Source organism: Pungitius pungitius, chromosome 14 (genome assembly GCF_949316345.1).
Source record: "Pungitius pungitius chromosome 14, fPunPun2.1, whole genome shotgun sequence".
NCBI classification, from domain to species: domain Eukaryota; kingdom Metazoa; phylum Chordata; class Actinopteri; order Perciformes; family Gasterosteidae; genus Pungitius; species Pungitius pungitius.
In genome coordinates, this window is record NC_084913.1 from 12,397,560 (window position 1) to 12,420,388 (window position 22,829).

At 41.9% G+C, this 22,829-nt stretch overlaps 2 protein-coding genes and 1 non-coding gene across 6 annotated transcripts in view; 2 read left to right on the plus strand and 1 right to left on the minus strand.

Annotated features, from left to right (window-relative positions):
• Positions 1-11,076, plus strand: part of dnmt3ab (DNA (cytosine-5-)-methyltransferase 3 alpha b) — a 32,319-nt gene extending 21,243 nt beyond the window's left edge. For all 3 annotated transcript variants that reach the window (XM_037486755.2, XM_037486756.2, XM_037486757.2), the window contains 13 exons: positions 78-224; positions 1,120-1,164; positions 1,475-1,554; positions 1,756-1,868; positions 3,274-3,457; positions 3,572-3,656; positions 3,999-4,144; positions 5,076-5,166; positions 5,309-5,457; positions 5,899-5,984; positions 7,235-7,304; positions 7,680-7,798; positions 7,955-11,076. In XM_037486755.2, the coding sequence (XP_037342652.1) occupies positions 78-224; positions 1,120-1,164; positions 1,475-1,554; positions 1,756-1,868; positions 3,274-3,457; positions 3,572-3,656; positions 3,999-4,144; positions 5,076-5,166; positions 5,309-5,457; positions 5,899-5,984; positions 7,235-7,304; positions 7,680-7,798; positions 7,955-8,096 (1,457 nt within the window). In that variant the 3' untranslated portion in view covers positions 8,097-11,076. The remainder of the gene's footprint in view (positions 1-77; positions 225-1,119; positions 1,165-1,474; positions 1,555-1,755; positions 1,869-3,273; positions 3,458-3,571; positions 3,657-3,998; positions 4,145-5,075; positions 5,167-5,308; positions 5,458-5,898; positions 5,985-7,234; positions 7,305-7,679; positions 7,799-7,954) is intronic.
• Positions 11,077-12,190: 1,114 nt separating this feature from the next.
• dpysl5a (dihydropyrimidinase like 5a) lies at positions 12,191-22,596 on the plus strand. 2 transcript variants are annotated; one of them, XM_037486772.2, is made up of 13 exons: positions 12,191-12,416; positions 14,538-14,808; positions 16,864-17,022; positions 17,488-17,667; positions 17,818-17,886; positions 17,998-18,042; positions 18,128-18,203; positions 18,620-18,776; positions 18,877-19,018; positions 19,140-19,282; positions 19,384-19,591; positions 20,157-20,325; positions 20,938-22,596. In XM_037486772.2, the coding sequence occupies exons 2-13, from the start codon at positions 14,548-14,550 to the stop codon at positions 21,021-21,023; spliced, it is 1,695 nt and encodes a 564-aa protein (XP_037342669.1). In that variant the 5' UTR covers positions 12,191-12,416; positions 14,538-14,547; the 3' UTR covers positions 21,024-22,596. The 2 variants fall into 2 exon arrangements, with proteins under 2 accessions (XP_037342669.1, XP_037342668.1); XM_037486771.2 differs by lacking the exon at positions 12,191-12,416 and adding an exon at positions 12,464-14,386.
• trnaw-cca (transfer RNA tryptophan (anticodon CCA)) lies at positions 19,899-19,970 on the minus strand. The gene has a single exon. It is a non-coding gene; the product is annotated as a tRNA-Trp (tRNA).
• Positions 22,597-22,829: the final 233 nt, after the last annotated feature.

Below are 22,829 nucleotides of genomic sequence, written 5' to 3' on the forward strand. Positions count from 1 at the left end.
CAACTAGAAATCTATTAAATGACCCTTGTTACTAGATAATTCATAATGTTTATTGTTTGACATGCTGTGCACTCCAGAGGACCGTAACCCGTATAAAGAGGTTTACCCTGAGATGTGGGTGGAGCCTGAAGCTGCAGCGTATACGCCTCCGCCGGCCAAAAAGCCTCGCAAAAGCACGGCAGAGAAGCCCAAGGTCAAGGATGTCATTGACGAGAGGACACGAGGTAAGGAGCCTCGCTTAGTAGGTTGAATAGGAGTCATGAACTATACATTACCTCCCATGGGGGGGGGGGGGGGGTCGCAGGAGAGTAAGGGGTCTGAGGAGTAGTGTGTGGACAGCAGGTCCATTAGAACGGCAGCTTTTAGGCTGGAAGTGATGTGACGAAGCAGGACTATGAATGCATTTTGAATTTGAATTGACCTGATAATATTTCATGTCAATATGTTAAAAGCTAAATAATTTGAAGCATATTTTTTCAACAATATTGACATTACCTGTTATTACCTGTAATGTATTATCGACTCCAGCACAGAGTCAGTCAGATCCATTATCATTTGATTACTAATCCAACCATTTATTGACCTTAAATTGGAAGATCAGTCGACCTAAAAAATGCCCCAGAAGCACTTCATGTGACTTGGACTGCCAGGAGTAATGATGCTCCATCTGACTCACAAACCAAGTAGCAACCAGAAAAATTATTGTATTCACATTTTCTCTATCAATAGCTCCTCCCAGAATTTGGTATATCACGTGGGTAAATGTTGGGGCTTTGTGGCCTTCCTTCAAGTTTTCTTTGATTTTTTTGTTACAGGGAGTACACGTATATTTGATAATCTCTACCATTCTCAACATTCTACAGTGTTTTGCAATGTAAAGTTTAGTTATTTAACACAGTTTTCCACTACTAGTATAATTTCATTCGGCTTTTACATTAAAATGTTTTTTTGCTCTATATAATAATGCACAAACACTTTTTGGATTTGCATAAATGGGTGTATGATCTGTAGTTGTATTGGTTTTTTTGTCTGTTCAGATGAATAAACTAAAAGAACTTAAGTGAAACTGATTGAAGGTGTCGATTTTGTTAAACGGTGCATCATGTGTTGTATTTTCAGAACGGCTTGTTCAGGAAGTCAGACAGAAGTGCCGCAGCCTAGAAGGTGAGTGTCCTCTGTGCCCTCTAGCTTGTAAAAGCCTGAAGGGGGCGTGGTCCTGCTCTCCACACTTCACCTTATTGTTTGAAGCAAAGCAGCAGATATCTTGTGTCAATGTTGATAAAACTAGAAAAGATCCAAGATGTGAAAGAAAAAGAAAGAAAAAAAACGTTTCCCTGATTTGTTCTGTTTTACTGTGAGGTCACTTTTCAAACATCTGTCAGAGCTTGTTCAGACTATTTCTTCAAAGTGAGGGGTTCACACCGCTCTGACCTCACTTTGTTAATTACTGACATTGCTGAACGTCTTTCTGCAGACATCTGTATCTCCTGTGGAAGTCTGAATGTGAGCCTGGAGCACCCGCTGTTTGCAGGAGGAATGTGCCAGAGCTGTAAGGTAAGCAGCGCTAGAGGTCATTAAAAGTCTGCCGCTCAACTCCTCTGCAGCATCGTAAAATAAACCACAGCTCCTTTTAAAGCTAATAAACTGAACACATTTAAAGCAGCACCTGATGTAGCCCCCATTGATTTTTTTTTTTTTAGGTTTTAAATATGTCAACCTGCTGCTGTCAACCACTGGTTTGTTTCTTTTCCACAGAACTGCTTCCTAGAATGTGCATATCAATATGACGACGACGGTTACCAGTCCTACTGCACTATCTGCTGCGGAGGACGAGAGGTGCTCATGTGTGGAAACCACAACTGCTGTCGGTAATATTCCCGCTGGATAATAATAATAATAAATATAATCATGTAATGCAGTTGACAGGTGGCGACACCACAATTCTCTCAAAGTCTTCATCAATTGTGCTGATGTTGGTAAGGACAGCATCTTTTGCAGAAACAATGGATGAACGAAGGGTTTATTGTGTAGGCGTTGTCTTGGTATCTAAACAAAGTGTATAATTTTCAGGCTAATTAATGGCAGAGAAAATCTCTGAAGGAATATGCAAATGAATACACGTTTTCATTAACTGGTATGCAAATATCATGAGTTGAAAGGTGCGTGATAAACCGCTTATGGCTTTGGGGAATTATCCAGACAGAAGGTATTAAACTGTTGCAAATGAAGAGGCTGTGGGACGACATAATTATATAATAATTAAGAGAAATAGGTGGGTGGGAAATTACTTAAGAGTATAGACACATGGCAGATAGAGCTTTACATTGTTTCAAGTAATGACACAGTTACCAATTAAATGAAATAAATCAAAATAAGTAGCACATATTGAAGAGGGATCCAGTCCACCATGAACAGTAGGTTTTTAGCCATTCTGTATACAACTTTTTTTTGTAAATATTTTTTACTCATATTTATGAATTTGTTAGACATCGAACCTCTTAACATAAAGCAGTTAACAAGTGTGGTTGTACAATCAATTGACTGGGTCTCTGCACGAAGGCTGATGGACCATTTGGCATAAAACAAAGGTTTGCTGTGTGTTGTATTTGGATTTTGAGGATTACTAATTGCCAATCGAAGCTAAAAAACCCTAACTGTTAAAACCTTGTAGATTTAAAGTGGAGGCGGATGTTGTCCTTTTACTGACCCGATGGATTTAGAAACTGATTTTGGGAGGAGAGTGGTCAATCATTTATTATATGCTCTCTTTTCAAGGATAAGGATCGTCAGTCATTATTGCAGTCAACCCATTAAAAAGAAACCAACAATGTGCCGTTTCCATGTATGTCTAACATATTATGGCAATAAACGTTTCCTGATTCCTGATTAATTCCCCGTCTGTGGTTCTCAGGCACAAGCCATTCTGATTTTTAAAAAATGGTCCATGAATATATACAATATATGAAACAAAATCAATTTTAAAAAGGGTTACTTGTTTAAAAACCAGCAGGAAACTTGAAAATTTGTGAATTTGTATGCTATTGCATATTAATTAGTTGAACTTGTATTAACAGCTACAGTATTTTTTCGTAGGGTCGATTTAAGCAAGCAACAGTGTCCATGTTTTTGTGTGTTCATTATGTTAATATGTCACCTTAGTGTGGCTCACTGATGTATGTTAATCATTTTTGCACCAAAGAACACCATGCTCTACTAGATACCAGGTAGATCTGTTATCCCATGTACTCATTAACCTCCTCGGCTTGTCTGCAGGTGTTTCTGTGTGGAGTGTGTCGACCTCCTGGTGGGTCAGGGAGCGGCGCACGCAGCCATCAAAGAGGACCCGTGGAACTGCTTCATGTGCGGTCAGAAGGATGCGTTCGGTCTCCTGGGCCGTCGCAGTGACTGGCCCAACCGGCTCCAGCACTTCTTTGCAAACAATCATGACCAGGATTTTGTGAGTAATGGACCATTAGGCGTAAATTCCCACTAGCTTTTTCACTTAGGAGTCTTTTTATCCTTTGTGTCTGACGTTTCACCCTTCCTTCTCTCTGTCTCTGTTATATTTCAGGAGACACCAAATATTTACCCCCCAGTTATGGTGGAGAAGAGGAAGCCCATTCGGGTCCTGTCGCTATTTGACGGCATAGCAACAGGTTAGACAAGAACTGTATAGATTTATTTCTAAACGCCCGATCTGTATTAAACAGATTTTCATCAGAAAGACATGCTTTTAGTTGACTTCCATGTCATTTATATACTAATACTGGACAATAAATATGTATAGACTTTTTTTACTGTGCTTTCCTAGTAGCAACTTTATTAGCTTTAAATATATTATTTTGTGTGACATTTAGTCCTACTCTGAGTATGACTTGTTTATCAGAGGAGCTCCAGAGCTACACTTTTGTTTTTGCGTTTTATAATGGACGATTTCATTGCTTTTGGTGTCCTCTGCTTTCTATGTTCTGTCTAACCTTTGACCTCGACCTTTGCAGGGCTATTGGTGCTGAAAGAACTTGGCATCGAAGTGGATCGCTATATAGCTTCTGAAGTGTGCGAAGACTCCATCACTGTGGGCATCGTCCGGCATCAGGGTCGCATCATGTACGTCGGCGACGTGAGGAACGTTACGCGCAAACATGTGAGTTTGATTTTTTTATCTGTTCTGCCTGGGATTGTGAAGTATAGTTATCTTTTTTTAGTTTTAACATGCTTTAATCCATACAAGGCGTTTTCTTATGCAACTGCACTGAATGGTGAAGTTGCTTATGACCGCTTTCACCGTGGAAAGTGCATATTGAGGCACAGCACACAAAGTGACATTAGCTATGTTTACAGATGCTTTAGTTTCTGTACTAAAACATTAACACAAAAGGGAAAGAAACAGACACAATTTTGAAGAGATGGAAACATAGATGCAACAGTGAGATACAGGCGATGCCAGCAGGAAGGACACAAACGATCAAAGGAGGCCGCTAATAAATTGAAAGTATTTCAATTCCTTCACATCAAGACTCTATCCCACAGACTGTTGATACTAGATTAACGAGACTGAGGACTAAGGCAGACTCAGTTGAGCCTGATCAAATGCTGTGCCTAAATCATATTTATTATACCAGCAAACGTGTTGCTTTTAGCATTTTGGAATGAAAATATGTCATCCAGGTGAATCGTGTACATCTGAAGATTCATCCTTTCCCTCCAAATGAAAGTTACCACTGATAATAGTTATTATTATCATTACCGTACACTTTTTGGGCGGTGTATGATCTTAATCGGATCAGTTTAGTATTTTGGTCAGAACGTAGTTATAAAAGCTCACCAAACGTGAATGTGATGCTGCGGACAATATTCTCAAGAGAAAAACAAAGATCTTGCTCCAAAGTACACAAAGACGATAAAGTATGAGACTATAACACAATAACAAATGTATTAAGCATCCACTCGACTGCAGTACAGCCGGACTGGCCCTTTTTTCAAACTACAACCGTGTGTTGAAACATCACTATTTCTATACTGCCTCTATACTGGCTTTATCTCTGTTTCTGACTCTGTATCTTATCTGTACACAGATACAGGAGTGGGGTCCTTTTGACCTAGTTATTGGTGGAAGTCCATGCAATGACCTCTCCATAGTCAATCCTGCTCGGAAAGGTCTTTTTGGTAGGTTTACTGCTCACTGTTATGACATTGCTTTTTGTGTGGTTTTGAATTAAGATCATGTCAAATACCGATGAATTGATTATTTGCAACAGACAAACCCTGACTGAATTCCAACTCGTATCGGCATATGTTTCTGTCCCAGAGGGCACCGGTCGCCTGTTTTTTGAGTTTTACAGGCTGCTCCACGAGGCCCGGCCAAAGGAGGGGGATAACCGGCCTTTCTTCTGGCTCTTTGAAAATGTGGTTGCCATGGGTGTCAGCGATAAGAGGGACATATCTCGCTTTTTAGAGGTCAGCTTCTTTCTGTCCTGCTGAAGTTGTTGCTCAAATTTGATCTAATTCTACTTCTAAATACAGTTTGATGCGACGCAAAGGCCACACGGCTTATGAATGCCCCCTTGTGGTACCAATTCATTTTCTTTGAAAATAGGAAAGAAGACACTGACTGTTTTAATCTTGATGTAATTATTCAAATGTGCTATGTTTAGTGTACTTGCCTTCTGCTGTCATATTGCTTTTGTCATGTTAAGATATGGTTTGCTAGAATATTCTCAATTTTGTGTTTTTAACCCATTTTAAGTATTGGAATGACATGAACCTAAATTGACCTCAAACTACACATGTTTTTTTGTGTTCATTGGTAAATCCACTTCTACTGTAAGACACTGTATGTAACGTAGTACTTACCTTGGTTCCTGGTGTCATCTTTTCTCTGCTTCACTCGGATTCCAGTGCAACCCGGTGATGATCGACGCCAAGGAAGTGTCTGCTGCCCACCGTGCCCGCTACTTCTGGGGTAACCTTCCTGGCATGAACAGGTTGGTATGTGATGTGTGAGGGCAGCAGTTGCCTGTGACAAACACATGGAAGAAGTATATACACAAGCTTGTAGCATTTACCCCAATTAAGATAGTGACTATGCCAGTTATAGACAAACTAAATCAACTTCCAGAGCTTCCATCAAAGTTCCAGAATTAGGATATGAGAGTGACCAGGCGTGCTACATAGGCATAACATTTCAGAAGCAACGGTTGTACTTTTAATCCACCCCATATCAGATAGCTTAAGTTGCTTTGCTAAATTATTATAAACCATCTTGGATTAGCATTGATGTATATATATCCTTACAAAGCTGTTAACAGGGTTGTTTTTCTGAGTTAGTGAAAAGGGGACTTTTTAGAGATTTGGTTCTTACAGAACAGCAACACCTCTAACTGAGGATGCATTGTTGTGGCTTAAACTAATCAACAGTATATAAAGAAGTTACAATAAACAAAACCGTGAACCTCCACTGCAGCAAAAAGAAACATACACGTCAGATATAACTGTAAAACACGGACACTGAACCTTTCAGTGAAACTAAAAACGTACATTTTGCATTTATTTTCACGAATGTGACTTAAAATGTTTACTTCAGTAAAGTATTTTATTATTACTTTTCACCGAATTAGCTTAGCGTCATTTGCTCCATGGAAGATGTGACTTTGCTAAGCAGAAAGCATATCAGCACTGTGACTATTGCTAGCTAGCTTATGTAGCTTAGCGGGCTAACGCTGAATTCTACACAACAAAGCTCAAGTTAAACCACCGCCAACTCAACTGAACTAACGTCACAGGTTAGCCCATCACATTCATTCCTAATCGACATGTTGTCACCTAACGCTACGACGACCTTAGCGGGTTATTTTCACTCACATATGTTGGGCCGTTGGTGGGCGCCGCGTGTTGACAACCGTTTTAACGTTGGTCCATTCATAATTGCAGAACGCGCATATGTAGCGCGAGGTGATCACGTACCTCTAGTTTACGCTTACGTGGTTGGCTGAAACTGAGACATCTGATTGGTTAGTAAATGGATCACAGGATAAACCCGTTTGTAAATGCAGGTTTGTATATTATTAATGTGTATGTAACATCCAAATATGTTTTTATGGGAGTGCCCAGTGGATTAGTGCCTGTAAAGCTACTCAGGTGTTTGAACATAGGAGTTGTCTATTTTAGAGGACAACAAACTCAATCTTATAATAATCTCGCTAAATTTTATACTCCCATTCTTTGTCTTTTACAGACCTTTGAGTGCTATGTTCAATGACAGGGTGGACCTCCAGGACTGTTTAGAACATGGCAGAACGGCAAAGGTACTTTATTAATTACAACATATTATGCCACCCCTTACATTACATTAAGATGCTGGAAGCTATTGTCCCAAGTCACCATTAATCAGTGAATTCACGAGTATGAATTCTCTATCCTCTCATGGGAAGACAACAATTGTGACTACTTTTATTTTGGACACCACACAATGTAATTTCTTAAAACCATGCAACTTTGCAATCAGGCGCCTCCCAGTGGCAGCAACTGAAATCTTAAATCCTCATGTTTATCAAGCAATCTGATCCGTAATGCAGTCTTTGCAGTGATGAAGGAGGTAAAACATCAGTTTGTGCAGCTTTCAAATCCATTGAACGATGAAGAACAATTTAGTTTGACTCATAGAATAATGCTTCTTTCAGTTTGGCAAGGTGAGGACCATCACCACCAGGTCTAATTCAATCAAGCAGGGCAAGGACCAGCACTTCCCTGTCTACATGAACGAGAAGGAAGACATCCTCTGGTGCACCGAGATGGAGAGGTACGTAAACACAAAGATTGTCCTTAAAACTGAACCGCCACAAGTGTTTCAGCAATCAAAATCTCAAAATGATCTTCCTGTGTCTTCCCCTATTCTGCTCCCTTCCTGCCTGGCTGATTTGCTGGTTGTTTTGGTTCTGACTGGTTTCCCTGTCAGGATCTTTGGCTTCCCAGTCCACTACACGGACGTGTCCAACATGAGCCGACTGGCGAGGCAAAGGCTCCTGGGCCGATCGTGGAGCGTACCGGTTATCCGCCACCTGTTTGCCCCACTCAAAGATTACTTTGCCTGTAACTGAGCAGCGAGAAACCCATCTCGCAAACATTTAGGAACTACAACTGTATGAAATAAGAGCCTTGATCCTCAAATTATACTCTTGTATAATTTGCAAGCAAAACGTTGACGTAGATTTCACATTACTTCCTGTGTTTGAATTGTAATTCTTATTCTATTTAATTTTGATATGTCATTTACCTTTTAGCAGTGTTATCAAGTATTGTTGAATTGTTTGTGCAGGCTATACTTGAGACTATGCTTTCTTCTCACGACACTGAGACAGAAAAGTGCTGAACACGCGTGTTTTGAACGAGACGGCAGTGCGACGGGAAAGACCCGACAGATAGGAACGGGGTTTTCGAGATATGTGAAATGCTTCTGCTGCGTGAGCGTACTGTACGTCTGTACCTGCAGTGCGGCCATGCTTCCAGCTTCTGAGCCTGACGGAGATGTGAAGAGAAAGATAACTGTCTTCAGTGTCAGGGGAGCTGCCTCTCTAAGAATCCAAAACACCAGATCACATATACCTCTTTGTTTACAGTTTCTACACACAACTGAAGGTAATAAAGGTACTACTGTAATATGGTTACAATACCATGGTGCTCCAAGGTGATGAGGAACATCATGGCCCATGTGGCACTCCAACTTTAGACAATGCAGAGCTCTTTAACCTGTTTCTGGTAAAACCAATGGGGTTTGATGTTTTGTTCACTTTAAAGAAAAGTGACCGTAGAATGCAAACTAGAGCATGTGCTCTTTTCTGCTTTTCACGGCTTTTACCCAGTTTGTACCGTTGCTTATTTAATCTCTCAGCCTTGCCACACTCAGGCTCTCCTCACCCGCGTGGGCCATGATGTTTTCCGTCACTCAAAAAGAAAAAGAAAAAAAAAACTAAGATTAACGTCTGTGAAACAATTTTTTTCTAGTTTCATCCTGAACAATGATATTACTGTACAACTGGGTGGTTGCTAGAGGGAGGGAGGGGTGACCAGGCCGGGTAACTCTCCTCATCAACTTCCACCTCTCTAAACTGAAAAACTGTCAGGTGCAAATCCTCAACAATATGGTGCGGCTTCACACAGTTCTTCTACCTTTTTATAGCAATTCTGTGCTGTTTTATTAACATTATAAAGCACTTTTATATGTATCCTTTATTTTTTTCCCTTGATATTTCAAAAACAAGTTATTGGTTCTTGTGAATTGTTTTTTTTGTTTTATGATGTGAACTGATCTACCCTTGTGTAATACTTTTTGTATACAGTAGGGCTGTGCCAATAGAAGTGAAAGAATGGATTTTGATATGTGAAACCAATGTCATTTGACTCAGTGTACAGTCGATGGATTGACATTTGCAAACCCAAACCCCTTTCTCTTAGTCCATCATCAATATTTTTCCCTGTTGAAAGGCAGCGATTGCGTGTGATTCAACGCAGGGTCAAAGAATGTCTATTTCTTTTAAGATTGTAAAATGTAAGACAGAGTTAGAGAACTATGTCATGCGCTTTGTATAATATTTTTGCCATTTCCCTGGTAAATCGTAGTCGCCATGTTGACAAATTTAAGTGCTGATCCAAATTTGGATTGCTTTCACGAACACAATTCTCTTGATTGTAACCTCTGAGATAAATATGGAGGATTTAGGCAACAGTTTGTCAAAACGAAAAACTGACAGTGACAAGTGTTCGACGAAGATGTCGGCACTCAAAGAGTAAAAAGGCCAATAACAACAGATGTTATCGCTTATCTATATCATATTTAAGATTCTAAATTCTAAATTTAATTTCTTAATGTAATTAATTTCTTAAGTGACCTTATTGCCATAATTTTTGTCCATGCACAGTGGGCTCAAAATGAGCTCTTGTGCTTTGTGATACTTTTAACCAGATGTTATTTCCCCCTCCCCATTTAATACTTAACATCCCCATATGTTTGTACATTTTGTACATAGAGTTTTCTGGTTGCTGTTTTCAATTTGTTTTTATCTTCATTTTTTTTCATCACGTATGAGATGTACAAATATAATTCTTTGCTAATATATATCATCAAATTAGAAAAAAAATCTTAGGTTGAAAATAAAAAATCAAGTGACAAATTTGATTCAAAACTTGCTTTGAGCATTAGATGTAGGGAGACTCCAAGTCGACTACTTTATTGTACTGGTTGGTTTGTGTCCAGTGAATACAGATATCAATGTCATGTGATCTTTATAGTGGCCTATGGACAGCTTTAAGATGAACGCTCTCGACTTCACTGCACAGCCCTACATGGTGGTGTTATTTTGCTTCTATTTCCTTTTGTAAGACCTTAAAAAGAGGAATTGTCAATATTTCTGATGGTGCTATACATTTAATCTAAACAAGAAGAATATATTTGATTGGAAGACAAATTACTATCTTGACAATGACTGTTTTTAAGTTCCTCGTAGTAACGCAAAATAATTATTTCACTCATATAAATATATTAACAAAGGCATTTTAACTTTGTACTTGAAAAAATAAGGATAACAAATAATGAAAGGTTTCCTATATTGTTTTAGATTAGAGATTGCTGTAGTTGGTGCTTATCTGTGGGATAATTGTGTGAGAAAAAAAGACAGTAATAACTTTTACTGTAGCATAATGTATGCTTCAAACGCATTGCTTCTTAATCCTACATTCCATGCCATAATATTCTCCATGTCTGTTTTCAAAATGTTGTTTTGAATTGATGTTTTTTGTCTTTTTTTGTATCAGAAACAACATTTGAGTTTTACTGTTCAAGGCAGGTCAAATATTCTATATTCTGTGATACTGTTGACACTCTGTGACTTTCATTCTGTCATAACTGTTTATGGCCGATACGCTTTCCCCTGAAAACCAGTTCGTACAGCAAATGTAGCAGTCATTCTCCACTTTGACCGAACATCCCATACTTAAGTTTAGTGTCCAGAGAGAAGATAGAGGCTCCGTATGTACTTGTGCTGGAGAACACTTGAATAAATGTACTGTTTTTGTGCTAAAGTCTGTTATCTCCTGGTCTTTTTTAATTATATCTATTTGTCCCCAATTTCATAGACTGAAGCACTTTAAAACGTGGGTTTCTGGTGTCTTCAATTTTGCCGGTTTTGTTTGTTCCTACGACATGGGATTCGTGGCTCATGGGCTTCTTGACACCTGGGTCTTCACCAGTGCGTTAAATCAGTGGTTCTCAACTGGTCTGGCTCCGGGACCCACCATCACACCTTAATGACAAGCCGCGACCCAAATCGAGGAATATTCTCAACATCTCAAATTTAAAGTTTAAATTAAATAAGGGTGTTGCCCTGCAGCTCTTCTCTGATCGGACTGGAACACCAAGCATTCAGATACTAATCACACAGAGTTTGGGGGTGCAATTACATTTTCTACAAATGCCACATGGTCATAAATATATTATTGATCCGTATTATGTTTCTTTTTACTTATATGATCTGTATAGATTAACCAACATCTTCTGAGAACACTTAAGCAAGGGAAATATTAAATTAAATCTGTATAGATAAATTAAAGTAATCAAATCCTAATGGTTATGAATAAAATAATTTCACATTGTAGAAATTATATTGGTTTGGCTCTGCTCTAATCTTAATGCCACCCCCTTCTACCCATAGTGGTACAGCCTCCTCACAGTGGACACGCCCTGCGCCGAAAGGTAATTGGTTGCTTAGGCGACCGAGTCTCCACTGGAAACCGCTGATTGGAGCGTCACTATCTCACTGCGGGGATGCTGCAGGTTGCATTGAGTTAAACAGAAAAATACGGGATTGTGCCGGAAGACTTGCGATTATCCTACAAAATAAAAGCAAGGAAATATTTCTCGTCAAATTCGTTGGCATCATCAATGCCAATTGATTGCTCTAATTATCCAACAATAGTGGCAAAAGTAAAAATGAAGGAAGTAACTAACATTTGCTAAATTGCTGCTTACATCTCCATTACTGCAGCGATTGTTCAGAGTCAGTACAAACAAAACAAAGCGTCATTTCGCCCTTTTTATCAGGCAACGTTGGTCCCACTCTGCACAGATGGATCAATTTGGCTTTAACTCTGAAAACCACGACCGGGGGATCTTCCTTGCACTTCCTCGCTGGCTTGACGGGGATGCTGCTGCGGTCTGCAGGTCCCGGTCCGGCAAGGAAGCCATCCATCTGTTGTGTGCGTGAGTGTGTCGGCGTGCGCGCGCGCGCGCGTGTGTGTGTGTGTGTGTGCGTGTGTATGCATATGTATATCGTTGGGAAGTGCCATCCGCGGATTGTGTTGCATTCTGTTCCCGTAAGAAAAATAAGCAGAGAGCCGAGTGGAGCAGCATCAGACCCATAGAGGAGGTATGTGCACCACATCTCCGGCTTTATTCGGGACTGTATGGCCGCGGTGCCTCGGGGGAGGAGGAGGGGGAGGAATCCGCTTCCCCGGAGCTCGGGAGACTTTGTTTCACATGCCTCCCGGCTGCACGTCTGCGTGTCCGTAGTGGCACCAGCGCGTCTCTCTCCCCCCGGGCAGCATGGCCGCGCGGGTACGGTGCTCCTTGTCTTCGCGGTGGAGCAGGGACAGAAGGGACAGGAGGGACAGGAGGGACAGGAGGGACGCAGGTGTGGGGGAGGCGGCTCCTTCTAGGTCGCTTAATGCACGCCGAGTGGCACCGTCGCGCCGGATGGAGACCGGTTTCTTTGTGTCAAGTCGCACAAGTAGCAGTGTCATCGTTCCACTGCGACCTCACTTTAATCAGTGAATTGAGATCACATGCCTGCAGGCTTATGCTGTTTGCCGCTAAATGACCTGCGCCGGCGATGGATTTGTAACGGGGATTTAATGTAAAAGTCCAATAAATATAGAGACATTTGAGCCATACAACCAATGGGCCTATAGTTATATCACTGTAATGAAAAGTGAAAACACACGTAGTTCATATTATAGTCGCATATGTTGTGAATACTCATCGTTCGTTTTATATTTGTGCCAGTCTTAAAAGAGCCTTAGCTCACGTGTTTATCGTTAACGAACCGGCGCTAACTTCCATGGAGCTAACAGGGCCCGTAAAATAACAGTAATAACTTTATTATTAGGGGGCTGCTCCCTTGTTCAGACGGGCGTGTTCAGGGGATTTCGCACATGTGTGTTTTTTCGCCTTGTAACTGTTGGCATGAATGCACACCCAAACGCATCCTCCAGGTTATCGACCATCAGATCTGGGTGTTTAAAGGAGTCCATGCAGTGAAGTTGCCGCGCCCTCGTACGCACGCGTCTTGCACGCACGCAAGCACGCAGCATTGGTACACACACACACACACACACACACACACACACACACACACACACACACACAATACATCACATCATTACTACCGTGGTGTAAGGGAGGGGGCACATCCTGGAGATGGATTCTTTGTTATTGTTTAATAGATAATCACTGATGGCAAATAATCGTAATCAGTTCAATTTCCGTTTTCATTCTGTATCACCTTTTCTGTAATTCTTTGGATGTGAGCAACCTTTGGGGTTGTGACTAAAAGCCCGAACTGATTGAGTCTAGACACAGACACAATTCTTCATCAATATTGATTCATGCGTTCAATCCTTCAAATGTACCAAGAGGACGTATTAGTGCTGTTTTAACTCTGCCGGGAATACAATTCTGAATACTGAATCAATTAATCCTGTTTTTCTGTAACGGATTCCAATTTGAATCTACTGAAATCAGAAATACATCAAAGAGTATAACATATGAGGAGTTTAATTGAAACTGGTTTTATCATTTCATATATAGGAGTATAATAGGTAAACAAGGCAAAAGAGTTAAAAGTGTAGTAGGTTGCATCACTGAAGCGTAAAAAGAAAAAAATGAATAAATTGTGCAGTATAAAATGTGCAGCCCGTAATCATCTGGCGACCCCTTGAATTCCTCTCAGGACCCTCTTTGGGGTTGTGATCGCCAGGTTGGAAAGCACTGAGGTCTTGTAGAGCTATTTTCCATGAATAAAAGTAACACACTTCAACTTTCTTGGTTCATAGTTTTCATCCCCTGTGATTCTTTCGCTATAGCTCTGTATTGAGTGAGCGACATTATAAGTGGCTTTAAGCCGCTTTAGTCCTTTCCATACAATGGCCTTATTGACCCATGTCCGCCTCAGCCTGTATCTGTCCACCACGACGTCAGCGTGCACGGAGACGTCAGGCCTCAGGCCGCGACTGACACGGTCTTGTGGGTGATGTCAGTCACAGCCTGACAGACTGGCCACAGGGCAGCATCACTCATATTCTATCTCTGCCAGACTAACTACACTTCAGTCACGATGAGGTACGGTAATTCAAATTTAAATGTTTTTTTTAAGGAAAGATGCTTTTTTGTGTTTTATTCATTTTTGAATTACCACAGTTTCAGCAGCTGCTCACAAAACCAGACACGACCCGGGTTGAACTGCATCTTTTCCTCCCTGTCTTCCTCACAGAGCTATAGTCATGTCTTCCAACTCAGCAACGGTCCGGATCCTGATAAAAGGCGGCAAGGTGGTGAACGACGACTGCACCCAGGAGGCCGATGTCTACATCGAGAACGGCATCATCCAGCAGGTGGGAAAGGAGCTGATGATCCCAGGTGGAGCCAAAGTGATAGACGCCTCGGGAAAACTGGTCCTCCCGGGGGGCATCGACACCAGCGTCCACCTGGAGGAGAGCTTCATGAACGCCACCACGGCAGACGACTTCTACAGCGGCACCAAGGTACCGCCCCGCTGGAAATGGAAAGAAAGATGGAGAGAAGAGTGTTTGGATTGGAAGTACTCCAACTTGGACTCTCCTGGTAGCAAAAAGCAACACTTCAATAAGAAGTCTGTGTCTGCACAGTCTGTTGACATTTTTGTACTAAACTATTCTCAAATCTTTGGTAATCCCCGTTACTTTAGCATTGCTTCACAGATATTTGGTTTTCTCTGATCAGTGAGGTTCAATGAAAACTCTTCACTAGTGCTCATTTTAGTCAAGATGTGACACTGACACTGACAAGACTGCATTGCTTGATCGTCAGTCATTTATCAGTTTGGGAGTTTTTATAAGGCATCAATCCCTCTTGGGAAGTAGAGTCCCGATCATTAATTGATTAATCAATTTGTCAACAGAAAGTTGAACTATTTTGTAAAGCAAAAATCAGCAGCAAACAGAACAAGGTTAACAGCTTAAAACTTGGATTTAAGAAAGCAAATAAATAATAATGAGCTTCTCCTAAAGTGCAAACTAAGTTAGCAATTTTACATATTACATTTTTCAAAAACACATTTGTATTATCATTATTCATTTTCACCATTGGAGAAAATAATCAGTAGATTTAGCGACGTTTAGTTTAGTTGTCACTTGGTTGGTAGAGTCTGTGTTTCAGCAACATCGCTCAAGGATGATTTGGCACTTGGCTGTTGGCGAGGCGGCCAGAAAGTGTTGGATGAAGTCATCATGGCGGCTGATAGAGAGATACCCCACCGTGCTTCAGGGCACCATGATGACTCATCACTTAGTAGTACTTTAAGGTGATGGAGTGAGAGAAATGACGGAGGCTGTGCTTCAGTTGTTTGAGCAGCTGGACTGACCCTGAAAACGAATACTATTCTCCTCACCCCTCCCTCCGCCTCCCTCCTCACCCCTCCCTACGTCTCCCTCCTCACCCCTCCCTACGTCTCCCTCCTCACCCCTCCCTCCGTCTCCCTCCTCACCCCTCCCTCCGTCTCCCTCCTCACCCCTCCCAACGTCTCCCTCCTCACCCCTCCCTCCGTCTCCCTCCTCACCCCTCCCTACGTCTCCCTCCTCACCCCTCCCTACGTCTCCCTCCTCACCCCTCCCTACGTCTCCCTCCTCACCCCTCCCTACGTCTCCCTCCTCACCCCTCCCTGACGGCTCTGCTGCTGCCGTGCTCCAAAATAAGTCCGGAGACAAATGCAGATCAGTGTCCGTTTCCATGGAGACGGGGGGGGGGCTTCAGCGAAGACTGCTGCAAAGCCTTTTCACTCGGGCCATTGTGCTCAGACACAATGGTTCCCAGACCCCACGCCCCCCCTCGTCGTCCCTCCCACTACACACCACTCCACTCTCTAGGGTCAGCTGACAGATGCTCAGTGAAGCAAGCTCTTATACACAAAACACACCTTTTTTCACTTGTTTGGGGGAATTACGGTTTATTTGAGTGTGGGTTTAAAACAGCTAAATCTGTTAATAAGCAAGAAGTGCTGATTCCAAAAATAAATTTTACAGTTATTGCTTTGATTATTATGCCGCAAGGGCCAGTAAACCGTGGGCTTTAACTACTGAGGGATTTATGTTTCCCTCATCAATTATCGTCAAATAACCATTAAAAATATGCATTAATGGCATTGAGGCTTCTACTTTTATTTGTAGAGCTCGAGGTGTGTTGATCAGTAGATTACTGTCCCTTCATATTTATGGGCATAATAAATGTATACATGCTGCTTCTACATCCCTTAATGCCTCAGTTTAATGATTATTTCATTTAACCCTTTAAGCCTGTGTCAACCAGTCAGGTTTTTGTTTCCACACATGTCTGTCCTGACATAATAAAATAGTATTAAAGGTATGTTTTGGGGTAATGGAAGCTAGCACTGTATTGACTTGATTTAGAGACTACAGAGAACAGATCATATGATCGATATTGGCAAAAAGAAATGTGCAGTGTCACCAGCGTAAAGGCATTAAAACACTTTGACATAGAAAGACGTGTAAACCACACAGAAAGTAAACAACACAATATTAATAGTGGAATTACATTTCGCGTAGGCTGCGCTAGCTGGAGGTACAACAATGGTGATGGGACACATTCTGCCAGAGAAGGATGAGTCTCTGCTGGACGCCTACGAGAAGTGCCGGCGCTCGGCGGACCCCAAAGCATGCTGCGACTACGCTCTGCACGTGGGCGTTACCTGGTGGGGACCCAAGGTACCGCTCCACAGCTTCTCCGAGTTCATCCTTACACTGCTTGCTATTAGCAGAGTGTAATGTTTCTCTCTTCTGTTGTCTTCTCTTCTTATTTCGGTCTCAGAGACCAGATGTTCATATTACTTTCGGTCCCTTACATGTGTAGGTTGAAATTTGGAGAGCAGTGAGAACAACAGCTTAACAGGAGGTTGCATTGTTGCTAGGACAGAGCAAAGGTTTGGTCATAGTTGAGTTGCATTCTGGTTAATTTAGTCTAGTAGTGCTGTTCTTCGCCATCTCCGCTTTATTATAATAATAACTGTTGAACGACGTTGCCATAACAAAGTAGTTTTTAAAATTCAGCTTAAAAACTATTTGGTATTTGCCAAAGACATTTTAGTCTCTTCTTATTCCAAAGAATAAGATAAACATAACCCTAAAGGACTTAGAGACGCTAGAGCTCATTGACACTTTGTCTCGCTGCAGGTGCGAGCTGAGATGGAGAAGCTGGTGAGGGAGAACGGAGTGAATTCCTTCCAGATGTTCATGGCCTATAAGGACATGTTCATGCTGAGGGACAGCGAGCTCTTCCAGGCGCTGCAGCACTGTAAGGACATCGGAGCTATAGCAAGAGTCCATGCTGAAAATGGAGAACTGGTGGCAGAGGTGAGGAGGGATCGTTTGCCGGTACCTTTTCCTTCTGAAAGTTCTATATATTGTAGCACAGACAAATTAAAATGTCCATAAGTAGTTGTATTAATGAACTAGCAAATGAGTAGGACACATGATACATTTTGATATTTTGTCTATTCCCAGGGTGCAAAAGAAGCTTTGGACCTGGGCATCATTGGACCAGAGGGGATTGAAATCAGCAGGCCCGAAGAGGTATAATTAGATCCAAAGCTATGTCACAATTTATTTTGCGTGTGAGGAATCAATCCTGTCTCTAGTTTAATATCTAGCTAGGAGCCCTCACATTCCTCTGTCTCCCTGCAGTTGGAAGCAGAGGCCACCCACAGGGCCATTACCATCGCCAACAGGGTGAGTGAGATCTCTCAAATACACATTAAGCAATATATTATTGTTTTGCTATAACACATGCTGTACCTTGTGTGTTTTCTGTTAGGCCCACTGCCCAATCTACCTGGTCAATGTCTCCAGTATGTCTGCAGGAGATGTCGTAGCTACAGCCAAGATGCAGGGTAAGGCCTATTGTCTGTGGCCCATGAATTGAACAAACCTTTTTTTTTGAGAAAGTGTGAAACGTTTTTTCTATGTATTTGGGATATGTGTAAAAAGTGATTTATACCTCCTGAAGATCTGTCTAAAAACCCTGTTATAAAATGCTGGCTTTGGTGAAACCCCTATGAGGATAGACATTTCCATAGATCTATTTTCTGTTCAATACCTAAGGGACAATGGTGCCTAAACCCTTGTGCAATGAAATCCATTACACCAACCCCAATAACTTTTATCTTACTCCCTATTTTTCCACACCCTTTCAATATCCCCTGTTGACTGAAACAAATCATGGTTTTGCTTCCTTAATGTTTTAATCTCTTCCTTTTCCACCATAATTTAACTCGGTGCACATACATATTGCTCTATCCAACCACAGGTAAAGTGGTGCAAGGTGAAACAACCACAGCCCACGCCGTGCTGAACGGTATGCAGTACTACCATCAGGACTGGGCCCATGCTGCTGCCCACGTCACTGTGCCCCCTCTGCGGCTGGACCCCATGACTCCCAATTTCCTAATGAGCCTGCTGGGGAAGTGAGGGAAACGCGAACGAAACCTCCCACTAAATGTACCGCGATGTCAGTGCCGCTGCAGTAATACATGTGACCTTCCGTCTCGCTCTGTTTGGCTCCAGTGACACTCTGAACGTTGTGGGGTCCGACCACCGTCCGTTCACCATCAAGCAGAGGGCCATGGGCAAGGATGACTTCACCAAGATCCCCCACGGGCTTCCAGGCATTCAGGATCGCATGAGCGTCATCTGGGAGAAAGGAGTGGTGTGTGTAGCTCTTTTGTTCCTGTCTGGCAGGCAGAGAACCTTAAAACAAAGAAATCTGCTCCTGGTGCTTTGGTTGTTGTGAGGTGTGAGTGAGTTGTGTCTTCTGTTGTAACTCGCAGGTTGGAGGGAAGATGGATGAGAATCGCTTTGTTGCAGTCACAAGCTCAAATGCAGCAAAGATCTACAACCTCTACCCCAGGAAAGGGAGGATCATCCCAGGAGCAGATGCCGATGTGGTGGTCTGGGACCCCGAGGGATCCAAGTATGGAAAACCGATCCATCCATTCATCGACCAGCATGCCTCACTCCGGCCTTTGTCTCGATTCCCTTAAGCTGATTTAACTGAGTTCACTTTGTCTACAGGACCATTTCTGTGGACAACCAATTCCAGGGAGGAGACTACAACCTGTACGAAGGTCTCCGTTGTCATGGCGTTCCCCTGGTCACCATCAGCCGTGGCCGTCTGGTCTATGAGAATGGCATGTTCACGTGTGCTGAGGGCTCTGGAAAGTTTTGCCCTCTGAGGACCTTCCCAGATTACCTTTACAAGAAGATGGTTCAGAGGGAAAAGGTATCAGACCGAACTCTTCATCCTTCTTTTAGTCCTTCATTTACTCTCAATTTACCGTTTGCCCTCCTTTTTACTCTTTTTTTTCCTGCCTTCCTTCATCCTTTCAATTTGTTTACTAAATTTTTTCAATATCATCTGTTTCCTTCTTTCTTTTCTCACCTTCCAAACTGTTTTTTGCTTATGTACTTTCCGTTTTTGTTGCCGTTTTGCCATTTTTCTCTTGAAAGCACTCCCGTTTGTCAAATACTGGAGCCTGTGCCTATTTTGAGCACTCATTGTTATTATTGTGTCAACCAAAGAAATAACTTGACCCTGACATGATTTGAACACGCAACCTTCTGATCTGGAGTCAGACGCGCTACCGTTGCGCCACAGAGTCTCCTGTGAAGGCCGCGTTGGCACTCTTGAGATAAAGCACTCACAGAGCGCACCATTGGCTGCAGTCCAGCAAAGCTGATATCTTTACATGCTTCCAGTACTCTGATCCCCCTGCTGTTTTGACTCTTATTTTTTCTCCATTCACATGTTCATTTGTAATATATATGTACATGTGTTAACCCACCAGTGCCAGGCTGTGAAGGCTGTCGAACGGGAACCCTACACAGGGGAAGTTGTAGCGGTGCTCAACTCAGGGAAGAGGGATCTGGGGGTTTCAGATCTGGACACTCCGACGCGCCCCTGCACCCGGCACGGGGGATTGAGGGACCTCCAAGAGTCCAGCTTCAGCCTGTCTGGTAAGAATCACCCGATATCACGTGACCTTTCTATTTCTTTATTTCATTTGATGACACTCAGAGGGAGTATTTTTAGACTGCGTTCTTTCTAACACTGGTGACTTCTGTTCTTTTGGCCAAACTCTTTTGTCACTGATTTTCCGACCATACAATTCCTGGCCTGACAGGGGGGCGCCATATTCAAAGAAATTGGGAGGGCTTCTTTTTTTATTTCTTTTTTTAAATTAGGCTTACACATATTCCTTTTTCACATGGAGTTGCTAAGTACATATTTGAAGGTAACACAAGATGTTGCAAATACACAGATACAAACAGCTGTCACCCTCTCCCACACATCCTCGGCTGTTCTATGAAAGAACATTTACAATGATGCCTATAATAAACTAAAAGCCGTTTGATTGAACATATGCACAATAAAAAGTACACCCATGCCTGTATTCATGAATGTTAAAACAGCATTTTAAATGGTACAAAGTACAATGCATTGTCTGAATCCGCCTGTTATTTAACATAAGCTGTTTAAGAGCCCTTTAGAAGGAAATGTGATTGAGCTGCACATGATTACACACAGCAGTTCCTTGTGATTCACCATGGCGTGCCCCCCCCCTCCAGGTGCCCAGATCGACGACAACCTTCCTAAGAGATCCTCAGCAAGGATCCTCGCTCCCCCTGGAGGGAGATCCAGCGGGATTTGGTAACCAATCAGAGGGCCCTCACGTGAAGCGGAAGAATGACACCCGAGGGATACAGATGGCCGAGCAAGATGACTTGTCTTTCTCTCTGGAAGCTTAGAATATGTGTAGGGTTGATTGAGTCATTTTTTATTTTGACCTCAGCACAGTTACATAGGATTGTAAAACGGTAAACTCTATAACATTTGCTGTAATATTGTGGGTGTATTTATTAAGGAAAACTATTGCTATGTGGTTATTGCTACCAAATTTCGGTCAAACGTTAACCAAATTTAAGCAGCAAATGAAAGATGGGTTGCCAATGAATAACTTTGGCTGTTGGATCACGTTAGGGGAAACGTCTTACTGGTACTTTTAGGATTTTGAAGGTGAGTCGTGGTTTTTATGATGCGATTGTGTTACCTCACTGTAAAAAAATCAATTTTGCACTTATATCATGTACTATTTAGATGCCTTTTTTTCATGATTTAATGTCACAAATATCACAAATGTCTTTTTGACACAAGCCATGGAAAATGAAATGTGATACGTTATTAGCAGGGTGTGGGCAAGCCAATAATATGTTAAAAAAACATAGTTGACCAACTGATGACAAATATCATAATGCAAACTAACCTTTTATATGTGTTTATTTATTTATTTATATTGCATTTCTTGTGCTGTTTTCCCTCGACGCTACTGTGTTAGAAACATGTCCTGAGTAAGAATGAGGTCTTTGTTCAGTAGTTTCAGATCATGTTTACAGCCTTACAGCAGAATAGACTTCTGTTCCACCCCCACCCAATGTGAATGAGCCTGCGCTGTGTGTACTGTGCATGGTAGCATATTTAGACCTAGTGTAAGAAGCACTAATGTTGCTCATGTTACGCAGCATTTTTTGTGATCATATCCATTTTCCACAGAGAGCAAAAAGTCTCACCCTAACTGCCTTTTTCTCACCCGAGAACACCGACACACACACGGACACGTCGACCCACACTGCCGGCACAGATCATGACGTGTTGAACAATGTTGTTTATTTGAGGCCCCTTTTAACTGGTGTCAAACGGCAGAGTTCAAAAGTTACGCTGACTCAAACACACGTGATTGGAGGAGGTGAAATGATCCTCTGCAGCATTCACACAGCTGATGTTTAATGCCATTTCTTGAGGGGGGTCAAATTCCTTCACACTGTACGCCACTGAATCTGTACTCTGTACTCTGCATCATAACAGGAAGGCATGCTTGCTACAGAAGAGCATGCGTACAATTTTGTTTTAGTTACATCATTCTTGTGAATAATTGTCTAAGTCATTAATTTTGTTTTGTTATTGTCAAAACAGATGCACAAAGGATTTCTTTTAAACGTTTGGACTTATGGAGTTCAAAAGATTATCCCGTGACAGTAAAAGTCCTACATCCTTGTTTGTTTGTTGGGTAAGATTTCACTTCTACAAGCTGCAGTGAATGTCCTCCTCCTCCCAAATGTACACTGGTGCTGAACAATGTGTCGTCACATTGACTTCCTTTATCTCTTATTTCTTCTTGCAGCTCTTTATCACATGATTTGAGTGCAAATAAACCACAATGAAATCTCCAACTCAGTCCTGTGTCTGCTTACTGACCTTTATTACCCTTAGTGAAGTACTGCATTTATACTGTGCTTCAAAACTACAGTTCTGTGCTACTTCAATATTCTATTTTATTACATTTCAGAGAGAAAACATTATATTGTGTTTCTTCAATGATTACCCAGCCATACTAAGGTAGTTATAATACTTAGTTCCAAGCCTTAACTTTAAATGGACTATTGTTACAGTTTAAATAAAATCA

Excerpts from the sequence above, each read along its gene's own strand:
- dpysl5a (XM_037486771.2), top strand. Across the intron at positions 19,019-19,139 it reads TCATCTGGGAGAAAGGAGTG|GTTGGAGGGAAGATGGATGA; the intron begins GTGTGTGTAGCT and ends TGTAACTCGCAG. Across the intron at positions 20,326-20,937 it reads GTCCAGCTTCAGCCTGTCTG|GTGCCCAGATCGACGACAAC; the intron begins GTAAGAATCACC and ends CCCCCCCTCCAG.